General features: G+C 46.2%; 1 protein-coding gene across 2 annotated transcripts in view; it reads left to right on the forward strand.

Annotated features, from left to right (window-relative positions):
* Positions 1 to 1,111: 1,111 nt before the first annotated feature.
* Positions 1,112 to 17,260, forward strand: part of CD96 (CD96 molecule) — a 29,475-nt gene continuing 13,326 nt past the window's right edge. For both annotated transcript variants that reach the window (XM_030021111.1, XM_030021112.1), the window contains exons 1-7: positions 1,112 to 1,273; positions 4,282 to 4,707; positions 8,243 to 8,352; positions 9,825 to 10,047; positions 14,254 to 14,309; positions 16,572 to 16,662; positions 17,035 to 17,211. In XM_030021111.1, the coding sequence (XP_029876971.1) occupies positions 1,216 to 1,273; positions 4,282 to 4,707; positions 8,243 to 8,352; positions 9,825 to 10,047; positions 14,254 to 14,309; positions 16,572 to 16,662; positions 17,035 to 17,211 (1,141 nt within the window). In that variant the 5' untranslated portion in view covers positions 1,112 to 1,215. The remainder of the gene's footprint in view (positions 1,274 to 4,281; positions 4,708 to 8,242; positions 8,353 to 9,824; positions 10,048 to 14,253; positions 14,310 to 16,571; positions 16,663 to 17,034; positions 17,212 to 17,260) is intronic.

The raw sequence follows: 17,260 nt of genomic DNA on the forward strand, positions 1-17,260 counted from the left end.
TGGACCAGCCACCCGAGGGAGGGCAGTCCTGGTGGAGAGGGGTGCCTGTTTAAGGGACTGTGTCATCTAGGCCGCTTGCTTTCTCTGTGCTGCTGGATGGGCTGTAATCAGCTCTCTCCCAAAGTCCAAAGAGTAGGTTGTCCTCGGGCCCCCGGGGAGGGAGTTAGTAGGGGCAACCAACCTTCTGCCCAGCTGCGCTTCCAAACACCCATCCCACATCGGGAAGAGCCAGCAGATAAGGTACACCCACGTTGTGTACATGAGGTGTCCTACCCTGCTCTTTTGGTTTCGGGGAAACAAGCGTGATAAGCAAGAACTCAGATCTGTTTCTGAAAAGCCACCAACAGCCGGTCCAATTTGGGTAAGACTTGCCTGAAATGAGACGCTTTGCTAACAGCTGTATGCCTAGTTTATGGAAACACAGTGTGCTTCAAAGACAGTTTGGAAGGATTTACAGGTGACCTGCAATGAAGACAGGTCACAGGACTGGCAGGAACCACGCGCTTCTGCCTGAGGGTGCTGCTATTACCAAAGCTACCAGCTGAACGGAGTGAGGTATGGGGGTTAACCACACCAGGGGATGTTGTCACGTGTGATGCTGTAATTCTTCATCCTGCAGAAAATAATTAATGGTCTCATTCTCAAGGAGGGGGGAAAAAAAGGTGAATCTAGAAGACACTCAATTCACTCTGTTTTAATTTAGGGGGATTAGTTTTGTTATTTTGCTGGGTTTTTAAAAAGAGAGTGAGCGTAGAGACTCTAGAAATAGTACATTTGAGCTATTTTGGACTACCATGTGAAGGAAATGAAGCAGGGGAAAAAAAAAGCCATCTTCTTTGTACATCATGTACCATATAGTCAACTTTAGATACCTGACAAGGTTTTGAGAGAGTGTAAACCAGTAAACTGCTTACTCTGAGTTTGTCTGAAAAGACAAAGGAAAAAAGAAAATGGTCTTCAACTTGGGCTTACAGTATAGGTAGTGTTTTCAACATAAAGGTTTCACAAAACGTACTAATGTTATCGCTCTGGCAGGAAACTGAGGCTTTCACATTTAATGAAGCATTTCTTTGAAGTCACGCTAAAATGATGAGCGTGACTATGTTGCACATCTGCCTGTCTGCACAGGGCAGACCAGTTCAACTTCCTTTTCCGAGACACTGCCGAGAGCAGGCCAAGAGAGCTACGTATTTACCAAAACTTCATCAAGTGAAGATGGAAAAAAGGTGGCTCTTCTCCCTCTTTTGTTTGCTCTCGGTGCCCAGCGTTGCAGGTAAGCATGTCAGTGGGATGCCTTGACTCAGATTATGACGGAGGGTGGCAAGGGGGAGGGTGGCATGTGCAGGCTGGGCTCAGCGTGTCTCACTAGGGCAAGCTGTAGCTACTGGTAACGATTTTCTATTTCCCGACAACTTTCTAATAACCTAGTTATAATGTGCAGCTAGTAAGGAGTAAATGGCTTGAGCCGACTAGCAGATTAGTTTATTCAAAACGCCTAACCTGTTTTCACCAGAATAACCACTGAGATGAGCTCACTTGTATTTAGGGCAACATGTGCTCATCTCCAGCGGGCAAAAAGAAAAACTGCTTTCAAAGAGTAAATAAAATATCTTTCTCTCTTTCACACACACACGCCTGTGTATGCAGAGAGGAAGAGTTGAAACACTTAAAGGCAAGGATAAATTGTACAGCTGCAACCCTTTAAATAGATTCTTCCTTTCCTCTTCCCCACCCAGCCCTATGTGCTGCATTAAAGGCTTGAGAAACAACTTTGTCATTGGGAGTAAAACTTTCACAAAAGTTGAGTAAGGAGATCTGTATGCCCATCAGAGGGAGTTTAAACCAAAAACAATCTGAGGAAAACCAAGAAAAAGCCTGATGCTCACAAACCCCTCCACCAACCCCCCCCCCCCCCCCCAACAGGCTGACCATGCTGAATGCAGGAGTACTTATTACCATCTAGGAAGAAGAATTTTGTGGCATAAGCCTTTTTCCAGTTAAGAAAGGAAAAAGTTCATGTATTTGATCAGCACGGTAAGATGCATCTCAAAATCTGACATAGGCTGTTCCTATTTTCTACATCAGTGAGGCAAACTGGATGGTAAAAGAAAGGAAAATATTTCATATGTGTATTCATAGAAAATAAAAGTTCTAAAATGCAAAGAAAGAACTAGAAGCATCAAGACATGCACATGCAGGAAAGCAATAGTGTTTAGGGAAAAATAGGACTGTTGGTTTTTTCCCCCGAGGATGAAATCCTCACTGAAGTCACTCAAAGGTGAAAGTGCACACCACCATCCCCTTTGTGGAGATCAGAAATCTAAATGTCTGGGAGTTACTCTATTAAATTTCAAATAGAGCACAAGTATGAGCTAATGGAGAGCATTTGATTTGGAAGAATGAAGTTGGCATAAAATGAGACTAATTATGTTGAGATGCTAACTAAAAGATAAGAATACTTTTGCATGAAAGGGTTTCAGTTAAAATAACCTAAAGTGCTAGGCCACTAACAAACAACACAAATTAAAATGCTGTTTCTACATATGTAATTTTTCACCTTAATATAAAATATTCAAGTAATTCTTGGTAGGCATTCTTTACATGGTCCTTTGACCTAATGTATCAGTATGAGTATGAGAGATAACTTGCTAGGTGTCCCTTGCCTGCTAGTCCGATCGCAAGATTGCTAATAGCTTTTTACTTAACATTTACTGATGAAAAACTTACAGTGAAATCAGTAAGCATTTGCTATAATAAGCTCCCTGGACCAACAAAAATAGTTTTCAGTAATTTTTCTCACAACACTTGTCACTCAAGCTTATTTTTATTTACCCTCTTATGTCATCCCCTCTCTTGGAAGTCAGTTAAAAGATGAACAGAGCATGCACAGCAATAAAAAACAGAGACTGTGGGACATGCCCATTCAGTAGCTTTGTTCACCACGCACCCAGTCTCTACGTGTTCATGTCACGCTTCAGTGGTTTGGTACCAAATCTCAGCCAGCTCTGCGGGGATGTGGGACTCTGCCCTCGGTCTTCTTCCCTGTCAAACCAGAGCTGTGGGTGCGCAGGGTCTCCCTCTGGCTCCCGGCTGAGCCGGCAGAGCGTGGGACACGCCGGCCCCCCTGCAGGCACCGTCGAGGCTGCCTGGCCCCTGGCAGGGCAACCCCTGGCTCAGGCGCCCCGGAGCCCTGTACCACATGGCAGAACACACGTCAAAGCAAAGAAATTGGTACTGGCTTTTTTCAAGTAAAGAAGGTGAGCAGTGTGCACTTGCTGCCGTGAGGAGTCAGTGGTATGGCTGGTGGGACTGCGGGGCAAGTTCTCAAAACAAATTTACAGTGATGATTTGATCCACAGGGAGGATAAAATCCAATGGAGACGGGGGGCAACAAGTGCCTACCTAAGAATATCTGCACAAACTCTTTTTTTCTGGGTTCCTGCACACCCTTTTGAAAAAAGGCCTTTTTGTGTATGGCTCTGTGGGTGTGATTGATTACTTGTCTCACTACGACTCCCCTATCCATAAATTTTTCATCTCCTTGAGTTTGTCAGTGCCCTGTATATAGGGGTTTGGGGACTGTGAGCATCTTGTTCATAGGAGGGAGAAAGGGACAAAAACCAATTTTACTACAGCAGCAGCAAAACCAAGCAGTACAGGCTCCCATTGAAAGCCCCTTCATTTCACCGATCCATTACTCCTTTATATGGCACACTAAGGGCTGCCAACATGCTTTATGAAATTAATTGAGGAAGAAACTATACATGCCAGGGCATCTCACTCTGACACTGAAGCAGATACTCATTTAGGCCATGCAGGATCTTTTTAATAACGTGGAGGTAAAAGAACAGCTTTCTCTGTTGAAGCAGCGAAGGCAATAGCAATGGGCAGGGGGTAACAGTGCAGGGCAGAATTAGCCAGCAAGGATAACTCATTTGTTCTTGCAAAAAGAGCTGGGGAATAACCAGGCCCAGCTTCTGCTTTATTTGAAAGACTTCCATTTTCACAGAGGCCCTCAGAGCTCCCATTTCACTCCCGTGAGTGTGATGGGAGCTGCCCGCCCTCTTCCAGACAAGCGTGCGTCTGCTCTCCCAGTTCTCTTTCCACGGTTTGTACTGGTGGAGATCTGCTGTAAAGCTCCCCACTAGAAAGCCTGTTGTTACAGTTGTAGGGTATTCATAGTTGTCTATGGCTAAGGCACGAAATCATGTCAAAGATGGCTTAGTAGAAAGCTTTGTTTAAACATGACTTACACTTCAAACTGTCCCATTTGTTTTTAAGGCCAGTCTGAAGACGTCATTACACAAACAGAAGTGGTTCAGGCTTTGCCAGGTGCTGACGTGACCCTGGTGTGCAGCTTCCCAAAACCACACACTACCTACATAATACAGACTCAGTGGTCCAAGACCGATGACAACCAGCTTACCAGAATAGCTGTTTATCACCCTCTTTATGGCACCCACTACTTCACCTTTCCTGAGGCCTCTTACAACTTCTCAGTGTCCTTCAGCATGAGGAAGTGCTGCGACAGGGATGCTACAGAGGCTTTGTGTTTCCGTGATCCAAATGCCACGTCTGAGTGCAATCAGTGGGCTCTGCATCTGAAAAACGTTACCGTCTCCCTTAGCGGGCAGTATGAGTGCAGTTTTGCCACTTACCCATATGGGACAAAGGCTGCAAAAATTCAACTTATTGTCAAGGCAGAAGGTAAGTGAATACGAATGAGATGTTGCTTTCTTGTAATGGGGAGTAGGGGTGGGGAGAATATCAGGAGAGATGAACTGTTCTTGGTCAGTGATGGTGACTTGTTTGGGCTTTTCAATGGTGCCACTGAATGCTGCCACCTACACAGTTTCCTATTTACCAGGCACTCTGTAGCTGCTGTTATCCAGCTCGTGATTAGGAAACCTTGTTTGTCTTGGAGAAATACAAAGTTAGGTAGGAAGGCAAAAAAGGTGGTGAGATGGGTGGTTTCCACATTTTTGTTTTGGAGAAACATGCTGCGGAGAAGACTGGATGAGCCGCTCAGGATATGGTGGGACGGAGGCTGCTGGATCGCCAAACCACGCTGTGCTGCTGCTGTGGCATGCAGCACTGGGCACGAGAAAGAGAAAACACCCTTGTCTGGTTGAGGCTGAGGGCTGGCATCTGCAGGGTGTGCTGAGTGTTAGCTCGGTGGAGGGATGTGTGTCCCCACCATCAAAAACAAACCGGGGCAAAGTGGGGGATTGTTTAGGACAATCACAGGAATGGAGACTTGGCTGCTTCTGTCAGCCAAAAGGAAGCTGGAAAACAGCATGACTGCTCTTGGTAAGTAAGCCTCAGGGGAGAGTGGGAACTCCAGGCAGGATATTTAAATTATCCTGGCAAAGGAACAAATGGGTTTAAATGGACATGAATGGTTTTGACTACAAATTAAACAATAGTGGCAACCATTAGTGCAGCAATTTTGGGAACAGCTGTTTAATGCCAGCAGTGAGGGCAAAAGCCCAAGCCCCAAGATTTTGCTGAGCGGGGACATTGGGCAAGCTTGTTGGTGTGCACATGGGGGACTGGATTTGATGACACCAGAAACCTCTTCCTGACCCAGGTTTCTGTTAACAAGCCAAGAAAGATTAAAGTAAATGCAACAAACCTGGCACGGTTTCAGTTCAGAGCTACAAGGCCGGCACGCTCGCCCTGCTTGTGCCGGGGGCTGTAGGTGCAGCACGTGTTCAAGGGTTAGGAGCACGGTGAGTGCAGGGGATGGTAGGGGTAGCAGAGGGCAGCGGCGCTCCCACAGCCTCTTTGGCCTGCGTCCGGAGGCCAGACTGGTGGCAGGAGGGATGTTGGTCCCCACGCTGGATCACATTGGTCCTGCAGCAGGAGGAGGTCCTGTGCAAGACTCGTACACAGCAACATTTAACCCAAGCTGCTGCCTCGCTCCCTGACGGCCCCTGCACGGCAGTGGCTCCAAGCGTTTTTGGTGGTGTTATCCCGGAGGCACACCTCGGGGGCAACCCAGCAGCACCTGCCTGCCCTGATGAACTTACAGAGGCAAAATTAGAGCCAGCATCTCTGCGCAGTCCATAGAGGATGGGTGTGTTTAAACAGTACATGCTGGATAACTGTGTCAAGGACGAAGCTGCCACTTTACCTGCGTGCGCTGCAGTAGGCTCCCCTTTGGGAATTTTCCTGTGCTTCACAGGGCAGAGGGGCTGGATCGAGTGGAGAGCGGTGAGGTACAAACAGTGCTGGTAACAGCGTAAAACGCTCCCATGCTTCTGTTCATGCGATTTTTCTCTATCTCTTCCTTAACACAGTAATAGTGCTAATCAAGCATTGCTCCTTTTCTCTTGCCGGTGCCCTTGGTTGATACTGGCATGTTCAATGCCGTTATTGATGTCTACATGTTAAACGTGGGCAGCTCTAGTTCATATCAGCATCATTGTGCCTTTTTGCAGCAACTGCGTGATGTAGCAAGCTGTGCAACTGATAACTCCTTGCTAGAGAGAACTAAAAAATTCAGTTTCATACCTCTTGCAGATTTGTATTTTAAGGTAACCAGATCTTTTGCAATGAACCACTTCCACTCAAAAAAAGGCAAAAGACCTTAATCCAGCCTACAAGTGGGATGGAGAAGGGTCCTAGTCATTAATGAAGTACAGCTCCCAACTACATCAAAGCGAAGTGAATCCAAATGGATTCAACTTGTAGATACTGCAAAAAGCCTGCAGAGCAGCAGGCCTATGTAGGACTGACAAACATGGAGGACCTTAGCCAACAGGCTCTTAATGGAGATGAGAATCAAAGACGGGGGTGGAAACAGAGCAGCTGGGACACGCAACTGTGAGAACAGGCAGAGGCTGTTTGCAGGCTGAGCTCCTGGGGCGACTACTCATCTTCGTACTTCTCGTACGCTGCATGGCACTTTTGCACGACAGCTTGTCCCAGCAAAGCCTCCTATGCAGTTTTCTTCCTGGGAAAGCTATAGATTTGCTTCCTTTGCCCTTTCTTTAACCTTTTCTGCACTATCCAGCCCCTTTAGGGCTTGTGCGCTCTGCGTCCCATCGTGGAAGCTGGCTCCTCAGCTGCTTTGCTCTGATGGAGAGCGGAGACAAGCTGCTTCTGCTGCTGGGTCTCCTGGGCACCACTCCGGGCGCTGCCTTTCCTCGTGTCCCTGCGGCACAGGCTGCGTGCTGGCACTGTCGCTCCGTGCTTGGGTGCCAGACGTAAAGGAAGTTACAGTCACCAGAAAGTCCCCACTGCTAAATAACATAACAGTCTGGGACTGCTAGATATTCTCCCTCCCCTCGAGATAAAAAATGAGTAAAATATACAACTATTCTATCCCAACACGCAAGCCAGAGCTACCAGGGGAGCAAAGTTCAAGAGTTTCCCCGCAGCGTGGGCTCGTGCCTGCCCGCAGGGGAGAGGGCAGGCAGGTCTGTGCAGCACAGCGGCGGCAGGCGGGCAGGCTGCAGCCCGCCGCCGGCCTGAGGGTCAGGGAGATCAGCGCTCACCAAGGCACTCGGAGCATCTCCTGGCCATCACCGCCGCTCTTCTGTTTAAATGCACGCAGGCAGGCAGGCCCGACGTTCGGACCATGGCTGTGCTCTGTTCGGTGCATCACTTTGCCCTTCCACAGGTGGACTGGAGCCCTGGAGTGGGAATGGGTAGGGTAGGAGATGCCGAAATGCTTTTTTAAATTGATAACAAAGGAAAGAGTGACAGGCCTTCTGCTTCTGGTAGCGGGCAGGTTAGACAATAACAAAAGGGGCATTTACACTGAAAAACGGGGTTAATCTTAACCTGCTTGACATGCTGAACACCTTGCTTAGTGAAAAGAAGGTCTGCGGTTATCTTCAGAGAAAAGGAAATACAGGTGTGCAAAATTGATGTGAAGGTTTATTGCCACAGAAGAAAATTGTAAGGGAAAAATTGAAGCTTCAAATTATTCTCAGCTCCAAAAGGAGACATCTTGATCCTGCAGTTAAGCAAAGGTTTGTATGAATTGCCCCAAAATTCGGGTAAAGCTGTGAATTAGAGTCATGAAACTGCATCTAGAATCAGATGCAGGGCTTTCACGTAACAAAAGTGTCTATGGGTAATGGTTGAAAATTACAGTTCCCTTCTAATCAAAAAAGTGCCTGTTCCTTGAACAGAAGACTAGTCAGCATTGGTTTTTAAAGCAGAATGAACATCATGTTTCTGATTTTTCTTCTTGGGCTTTTTTTTGTCGTCGTTGTTGCAATGATAAAAGAGGAGCAGCACTACGTGAAGGAAGTGCGGTTAAACCAGACTTTAGAAATTCCATGCGTTGAGGACACGACCTCTGAAAATTTGTCCAATTATCCTTTGAAATGGCTAGTGGTAAGTGTTCTTCATTTCAGGTACAAGCTTCAGAAGGAACTACGGGGTATTTTTGCAGGTTGAAATAGAAATGTTGGACTTTACTGTGTCCTGCAGAATCTGCTAAACAAAAAGTATCGGTCGTGTTGGACTGTGGTAATAAAGGGAAAAAGTACAAACATGGTTTTGCAACATAGACACCACAAACAATAGCTGTGGAAGAAACAAAGAGGGGAAATTCCATCTTAATTGCTTTTAATTTTTCAGGAGTACATGTTGAGCAGGTCCGTGGAAAGTGGCAAAAAACTCAGCAAATGTAACAGAACTAAAATATTCCTTGTGTTGGATTTCTTAGGGATTTTTCCTGTAGTGAAGCTTTAGTATCTCTGAAAAGTACACGGTTACAGCATAAGGTAGTGAGATATCAGGCCGCTTTGAAATAGAAAAAAAAAGAGGGGGGGCTGACTCTAATGTTTTTGTTTTTGTTAACCTCTGTGTCACAGATGCACGCCAAAGATGTGCAAACCCAGTTATCTAGCTAACCACATAAAAACTATTTTTAAGCAATTTGCTGTGAGATATAAAGCTTGTTATATTTTTGTACTGCATCTCACTTTCTGGATAAATATTTGTATGCATGTTTTAATGTAACCTTTCAGCATTAATTTCAGTATGTAGAGATAAGTATCAGCCAGCAGTGTCCTTGAGTTTTGCCTCTTAATTTCTATCTATTGTCACCGAGGAGCTGTAACTGTTGAGGGTTTTCTTAAAGGTGATTATCTCACCCAGCTCATTATCTATTTTGATCTCCCCTTTGCAGTGCATTCTTAATATGAAAATTCTTAAAGTTTTTGTAGGGAACATCCTTGTCCTTACTACTTTTTAGTGTTGCTAGTTCACTCTACAAAGTAGCAGAGGAAGGGCAAAAAAAACCCCAAAGGTCAGCACAATGACACACGTGGGTCACCATGCGTCATTCAGAGTATAGCTCGCAAATATGTACCGAGGCACAGATGTCCAGGATGTGCCGGCTGCACCTTTATCTAAGGGTGGCTGGCACACAGGCATTAAGGGGGGATGACTTTTAGCTATTATTATCAGGTTCTCACTATTTAAAATCTAAAAGGACAAGGATTTTCTTGGAATTTCATTCGTATTTAATACGTATGGGATGTTCAGCATAACTTAAAGATTGCTGCAGTGAGAAAGCAGCTCTGTTGCCCTCTCTGCAGGCTACAGAGATCAGGACTCACAAGACACAGCTATTTACTCCATATTTATTGGTACAATGATGACTGCTATTGGTTTTGAGGTTGTGGGAGAGAATGTATTTGGAAAAAAATAGATGTTGCAAATGTCCACTTACTACTACACAATGCTAAGGGTGTGAGGGAAGATTTTCATAGCGGGAATAGAGCTGGTCTACAAAAATATTGCGGGGGTGGGGGGAGGTGTCTGGTCTTCACACATTGTGTGGATTGCTCTTTTCACAGGGGGAAAATGGCAGGAAAGAGGAACTTGTGATCAAGGAGCCCTCCTGTCCTGCAGTGTACAGGAACAGCAGCATGCTGGACAGGCAAAGAGTCCGCCTGGGTTTGAACTACACTCTAAAGATTTTCCCCACCAAAATCACAGATGATGGCAAGGTATTTTTCTGCCACGTGGCGTACCACCCGGAGAGAGTCCAGAAGAGCAGCACCACCGTGAGAGTATTCGGTAAGGGACTCATGCCAACTGCCTGCTTATTTGCACATGGAAAGGTAACACTCCTGTCTGGTTCTGAAAGCAACAGCTTTTGAAATACACCGGGGGTTTTTTATATTTACATTGTATTTTTTTCAGCTGCAATGAGTTAAAATGTTAGTAAATAACCCCATAGTTCTTAGGAAGAATTTGAGGCCATTCCTTCAATTTCTGGCATCAAAAATAGTAGATCCATTGCGCATATATCAACACCACTGGCGTGCACATTGCCACTATCTCACCCCAATGTGTAAGCTTATGTGGGCACTTTGCGGGTTACGGGTATACACCTTGATCATGAAGGTCTCAGTGCCCCAGTTATAAAATGACCGTGCTGTCTACAGCTAGGAAATCATGACCAAAATTTAGTAAGCAGCTAAAGTGATTTGGAGCTATCGTTGTAGTGTTGCATCCTCGGAGGCATGTGGTGTTCAACTGCTGCCAAAGGCTCTGGTTCTGAAAATGAGGTCCTGCCTGGGGGTCTCAAATTGGTCAGGAGTGGCAGGGCCCGTGTACTGCAAATGTGTGGGCTGGCATTTCATGCTGGAAGCCTTCCCCATCTTTAGTTACTTGCTCTGTTCCCTTTCTAGTGGCTTGGGAACTACAGTTGCTGAGATACAACTGAAGCAGAAAAATGCTGTCCACTGAAAACTGGGCTGTATTTTCTACTTATAGAGCAGTGGATCTGGAAAACATATTTCCAATGCTCCTAAAATGAATGGGTGTTAAACAGTGAGTCTGTCAACTGTCCCTTGACTGTAGCTGCTTGCCCAAGGAAGCCCATGGCTTGAGGACTGCATGGCCGTGCGAGGCTAATGCTCTGAATGCAAAGAAAGATTCAGCAGGGAGCAGCAAGAATAAAAAATTTAAAAAAAGCAAAACCTGTGTCTGGGACCTGTTGGTCACTGACACAAGAGAAATAAAAATAGAAGTTAATGATCTGAAATTTTCTCTTGTGTTTGCATGATTCAGACATGGGTCTTGCTTTTAAAAATCAACATTTGTCAAATAGCTACAGTGTTACCTGGGTAATCGTTCAAGTATACCACCATACTTGAACTCTCCCTCCCCTCCATCCCTGCTGATGCTCTCACCCTGGTTTGTGTATCTGTTAGCCTAAGAGTTTGCTTTATTTGGCTTATTCTCTGAATTATTGCGTCACATGTAGTTGTCTGTGCGTGCACCCACATCAGCATATTTGTACAACAGGGGAGAAAGGCGAACAAGAGAAAGCAACCATGGCCCTTGGTGGTGAACAGCCTGTGATGCTCCCAGTAAGTGCTGGCTGGCTTTGGACTGGGGTGCTATGCCCCGTCAGCCTCCCTCACAGGTGTCCTGAGGGCAGAGTTAGGTGGAGGGGCTCCCTGAGAGCTGGTTTGTGTTGGTGCTGAGGAAGGTCTCTCAGACCTCAGGCCAACAGAGTCCAGATCTTGGAGGAAGTGCATTTCTGTGCCCTTAGCCTCTTCACGTCTGATATTTTGCTAGTAAAATAACTATTTCGCATGCCGTCTCACTCCTTTCTGTTACGATTTGCTAAAGGCACACTGCTTATGATTACCTCGTACCAGCTTTTCTCCATTTACCTCTCTTGTGCTGCAACGGAAGGGGAGACCGAGAGCAGATGGTCCAGAGCCACCCCTGCGCCAGCCCACGCGCCCAAGGGCTGGCAGGGCAGGAGCTGGCAAAGAACAGGCAGAGACAGTGGCCAGAATAATCCAGCAAGCTCCAGTTGACATTTGGGAACAAACAGCCACTTCAGATGACAGCACCTCTCTTGTTCCTTGTGCCAAAGCTGACCAGGGAATGAAGAAATGAACATTTATGTCCTAGCAGGTAGACCCAGCCTCAAACGGCCAGGGCAGGATCTAGAGCATGATAGTAAGCGCATACACTGTCAACAGGACGTTATACTGGTTATATCTGTCATCCTGGCCATTAAAAAGGATGTAGCTAGAAAACCAAGGCCGACTGAAACTTAGGGAGATTTTCCCATCTCAGCAAGCCAGCATGCCCCCATCACCCAAACACTCACGCAATCGAACCCCACGGGCTGAGTGGCATGAAAGAAGGGCAGGGAGGGCAGGCAGCTAGTGCACCACGGTGCTGTAATGGGCAGGAGGAAGAGGAGGAGAGGAAGGTACTGTTGCCTGGGGAAAGCTCCCTGTGCAGGATCCCTCTGACAAAGACTTCACACGACAGAGAGAGCCCAAGTCTGAGGGGCAGCAGTGGCACTTCCCCACAGATGCTTTGAGGTGGCCAAAGTATGACTGAGAGCTGGGCAGGAGAGGATGGGGAAGGCATGAACGGGTCCCTCAATGAAGTTGAGAGTCTTGATAGGTTGAGTAAAAACAGACATTCAATCAAGAAAGCTTTTTTTAAGAGGGTACTTTTGGACTGAAATGCTTTAAAATATTTCTTTTCTAGAACAGAGTTCTTTTAGATACAAGTTTCTGAGAAAATGGATGGCCTTTTCACATCTAACTTTGCCAAAAATTGATTTCTCCTTTTTGTAAGAGTAAAAGCTCAGCAGCAGAAACTACTATACTAAATATTGAATTTCTGCTAGACCCAAAACATTGGTAAATATCCTAGCAAGACAAATGAATGTCAAACTGTTAACAGGGGCTGAGATGTTAAATGGAAAAGATCTATTAGATCATTGAGAGCTATGCTTGAGAGCTGCCTGCCAGAACAGTTACCCAGCAAATGTTTTCTGAGAAAGCAGAGGACAGCATCCAATACAGATGTGAAAAAGTATACCCATTCTCATCAAAAAACAAAAGGAAGAGCAGGCACTAGACTAGATGTTAGTCTCCCAGCCAACTTTTAGCTGAGATTAGAAGATCCAGTTTACCAGACTTTTTCTTACATCTGAAAAAGTACGGTTGTCTTCTGCTAGCCCCACTACCATCTCTACAGTTTTGGCAAGGCAGAAACAAGGATGAAATCTTAAGACATTCATCTTCTGACAGGAAGAATCCACCAAAAAAAGCCAACAAACCCCAGTAGAAGAAAAAAAAAAAAAAAAAAAAGGGAAATTCCACTCCAAAAGTACACAAAGTCCATAAGGCCATGATAATTAAATATAGGTCACTCCCAAGCATAATCCACCAGTAACACTAGGCAGAAAAATGGAAATTAAAAAAAGAACGCGGGAGAGTCTTTGGTGGATTTGCTATATAAAACAACAGGGAAACTTAAGCAGTTCACCTCAGAGGGGAACGTAATGAACTGAGGTGACCCTATATCAATTAACAAGCTCAGAAAAGAAAAGTATCTTAATGGTAGAGATTAAAGTTTAAGTTGGAAGGAGAAAAAAATACAGATCTTCTAAGTAATCCAGGGGCTGCACTTGTTTCCAGTCCAGTTTTAAGGCTCAGACAGGGCCAGAAGCACAATTTATCCGAGGCTTTTGAGATTTACTATATATTAGCACAGTTTCAACAGTCCTTACTTAACAAGTCAGTTAATATTACTGCAAACCAGTGATCCCAATGGCTAATTTAGAAATGCCAATTTAGAGAGGCTTACGGTACTTGGTATATTTTACCTATACAGTCAGCCGCACCTAGAAACAAAATGCTGTGAAAATAAAAGAAAACACTTGTTTCCGTTTCTTGTGGATGTGGTCATCAGAGACCTGCTGCTCTGATGTGAAGGTGAGCTCTGGGCTTCCTGGCAAGGCAGGAAGCGTCTTGTGGTGTGACACTGTCACACATCTGCCCGGGCGACAGCGTGTGGATAGCTGGTACCCAAAACCAATCAACTTTTGGGGGATGGCTAAAGCCTTTGCAGATGACTTTAATTGGCAAATGCCCTGAGGAACCAACGGCTGGGGAGTGTTTTATTTCAGCAGGCCTGGGAAGGGTGGCTCTGCTGCCGGAGCCGCGACTGCGTGATGGTTTCAGCTCGTTTCTCTAGCAAAGCCGCCCAAGAGTGGTTTAGATAGGCAGTGAAATACATCATGGATTTTGTGGTAGTAGCTGCTGATATATGGTTGTAAACCACTTCCTTGACCTCAAATTGGAGCTGTGCAAGCTTTTATCTAGCTAGGTGTGTGGGTGGATGTAGGATTTAATTTCCACTCTTTTTATGAAACAAGGCTGTTAAGCCTTATTAGAAGCTGTTACTGTGACCTTCGGTATCCATTTCACTAATACATTTCTGTTTGCTTTCCAGCCTACCCGGAGATCTCTGTTAGGCTGCAGGAGGGCTCAGCTGGCACCGCGCAGAAGGTGAGCAATTTTGGAGCAAAGAGTAATGCCCGTGACCGCAACCGTGCCACCCCTGCAGGGCCAGGCAAGCCAAGCTGAATCTGACATAGGCAGGACCTCCCAACTGGCCGAGCTCACAGGGCGACGAGCAAGTCAATGAGTTGATGTCAGCCGTTCGTGCCCTTTCTCCTGACCGATTCCCATCCCCACAGCAGTGCGCTGCTTCAGTGGGCACAAACTGGAGCTAGCCAAGTGCTTCTCCATGGTGTAGGCAAAATCTGGTTTTGTGTTAGCCCTAGGGAAGGCTCCAGGACAGGACTGAGAGGCTGTGAGGAGCTGATGACGTTGCAGGGGGCTGCGATGCTCCCTTTCCCTCCCCATCTGCCGGTTACCACCCGGCAGCCTCGGGCTGCCCTTTCCATGCTGCTTAAAATCCCTCTCTGAAGAAGGTCACCCGCTTACCCAGGATGCTGCTCCGAGGGGCCGGGGAGGAGCAGGTGCTGCGGGAGCAGTGCTCGGCACCGGCGTGGCCTAGCGTGTCGACGGAAAGGCGATGGTCGTGTCAGGCGCGATGTGCGGTGCTGCAGGCGGAACTCAGCTGGAGCAATCAGGCGCCAATGGAGCGACTGGATCTAAGTCTGAGGGCCCCATTTTAGAGCTGAGGAGTTACACGAGTGTTTTGGGGCTTCTGTTTTATCACTTGCTTTGTAATGCCAAAACCTAAAGGTCTGCTGTACCGCACTGGCCATACTTGGCATAAAACATATTTGTGGCCCATACAACTGACTAGCAAGCTACTCTGGCTACTAGCTATGGCACTTTGCTTCCTGTTGCATCCATCCAGGTTGAAGCTTTTGATCTGCGAGCATCCAAAATTAAGACAGTTTTCCTTGGAAACAGCATTTGTGGGCAGGCAGAACCTTGTATTAGCCATATCCACCTGCTTCAGACAAGCCATGAGTCAGCTGGTTCTGCAAAACTGGCATAATTTTCCTGGTGACCTATTTCCAGGTGTGGTGTTGGACATTGCAGGCTTTTGTCTGCACTGTCCTGTTGAGCAGAGCAAGGGGTGCTGCTATCATGGGACCAGGCAACAGAAACTCTTCCAAGAGCCTCTGTCCATTCTTCACCTCCAAACACCAACTCCTTTCCTTCTCTCTTCCACCCTTTCTTGTAGGGCTTAAATCTACTTTGGATGTCAGATTTGTATTTTTTTCATAGGAAACATTTGTAAAAATACTATGAACTAAAAGTGCCTGAAAAATAACGGAATGTTAAAAGAGGGTAAAGCAATTACACTACGAGTTCAGAGGTTATTTGCCATGGCAAGGAAAGAGTTTCAGCTGAGTAGTTTCAGTCTTCATACTGAATGATTGACTTCTGCTGGCTGCAATGCATCAAGCTTGCTTTGAACTAAATGTGTGACCCACTTTCTTCGAAAGTGGGAGCAAGAGGGCTTTGTGCTGCATGAGTAGCACATGCTTTTTTCTTTTTTTTTTTTTTTTTCTTTGTTTAAACAGACCAGGCAATTTCTCTTAGTGCCATAAGGTGCTAAGTAAATGTAATTGGGAATATCCAGGCAGCATGGGGATGAGACCTCCCACCCTGCTAGTGCCCAACCCTTCATCCAGCCTTGATTTTGAGGTCCTTCCCATCTATTGCTTGACAAGAAATTAAATTGAGCACAAACACAGATTTGTAGAGCAACTGGCATAAAGCCAGGACTACTGCATCTAAAGCATGGAATTCCTTGTGACTTCTGGAAACCTCTTACCTATCATGCCCTCTACAAAGATATCTAATTTTGTATAATCAACATATCATTGTGCTAGGCAGTCTTCTTCATGGGATTTTTCTCTTTATCTGCCTAACAAAGGAAGGATTTACACGGCATTCAGGAGGTGTCCCATTCTGCCCCCGCACACCACGCTCATTACAGATTCCAGTTTTTCTCCATGTGGGTGTTTGTCACCGAGGCACTGGGCTGCAGGTGGGAGGGTGGAGGTTCACCCCGTATCTCTCCAGCCACAGCACAGGACTGGAGGATGTTGGAGCCCCGTCACCCCCAACCTGGCCCAGGGTGATGGGGGTGTCCCTGGGCTCTCATTCAACGGTGCCCGCAACCAGAAAAATGGGGGGGAAAGAAACACAATAAAGAGGAAGCGAGTGTTTCCTTCCCAGGTGGGATGGTGAGTAAATAAGCTCTGTCCATTAGGGATTTTGGAAGCCAGCAGCCGGGTGAGAAATGAGAGAGGCTAACGACTGGCTTTTACTGCTCCATAGCCTAACGTGAGCTGCGTCGTGAGGAAGGTGTTTCCCAAGCCAAGCCTCGTGTGGTACGTGGACAGAGCGAGCCTGACGGAGCAGCCCAGAGGTAACGCAACCCGTCAGTAGGACAGTGGCGCAGCTGTAGAAGTGGTTCCCAAGAAAAGCGGTGGTTGCTCATTCGCTCCTGCCACGGGGAGCCTGTAGGCATCCGTCTGGGTGAAGGGGAGCTTCAGGCCTCTCCAAAGGGAACTGCTGGCGAACAGCCGTGACCATAGCCCCCTCCAATTGCCAGTGGTGGGAACGATGGCTTGGCGTAACCGTGCTGTTCTTGCCAAATCTTCGATAGCGTCTCAGCAAAGAAACCTGCAGCCATAAAAGCTTGCTTTTCAGTACCGATATTTTGCACAGTTCTGATTTATAGTTTGGAGTATAATGAGAGGGTCTTGCAGGTTTTCTTTTTGTTTTTTTTTTTCCCAAGAAATTGCTGTTGAACAAGAAGACTTGCAAGACAGTGAAGGTTTCTATCAGCTGAGATCAACACTGGTGTTGCAAGGGACCCAGCAGACACATAAGATATTCTCGTGTGCATGTCTATTTTCCTTCCTCGGGAATGAAACATGGAATATTTCATCAGAAGAAATATTTGTTTCCTTCGGTAGGTTTTTCATAGATAGCATGCATCTGAAATGTTAAAACATTAAGAA

Source organism: Aquila chrysaetos, chromosome 7, assembly GCF_900496995.4.
Source record: "Aquila chrysaetos chrysaetos chromosome 7, bAquChr1.4, whole genome shotgun sequence".
Lineage (NCBI taxonomy): Eukaryota > Metazoa > Chordata > Aves > Accipitriformes > Accipitridae > Aquila > Aquila chrysaetos.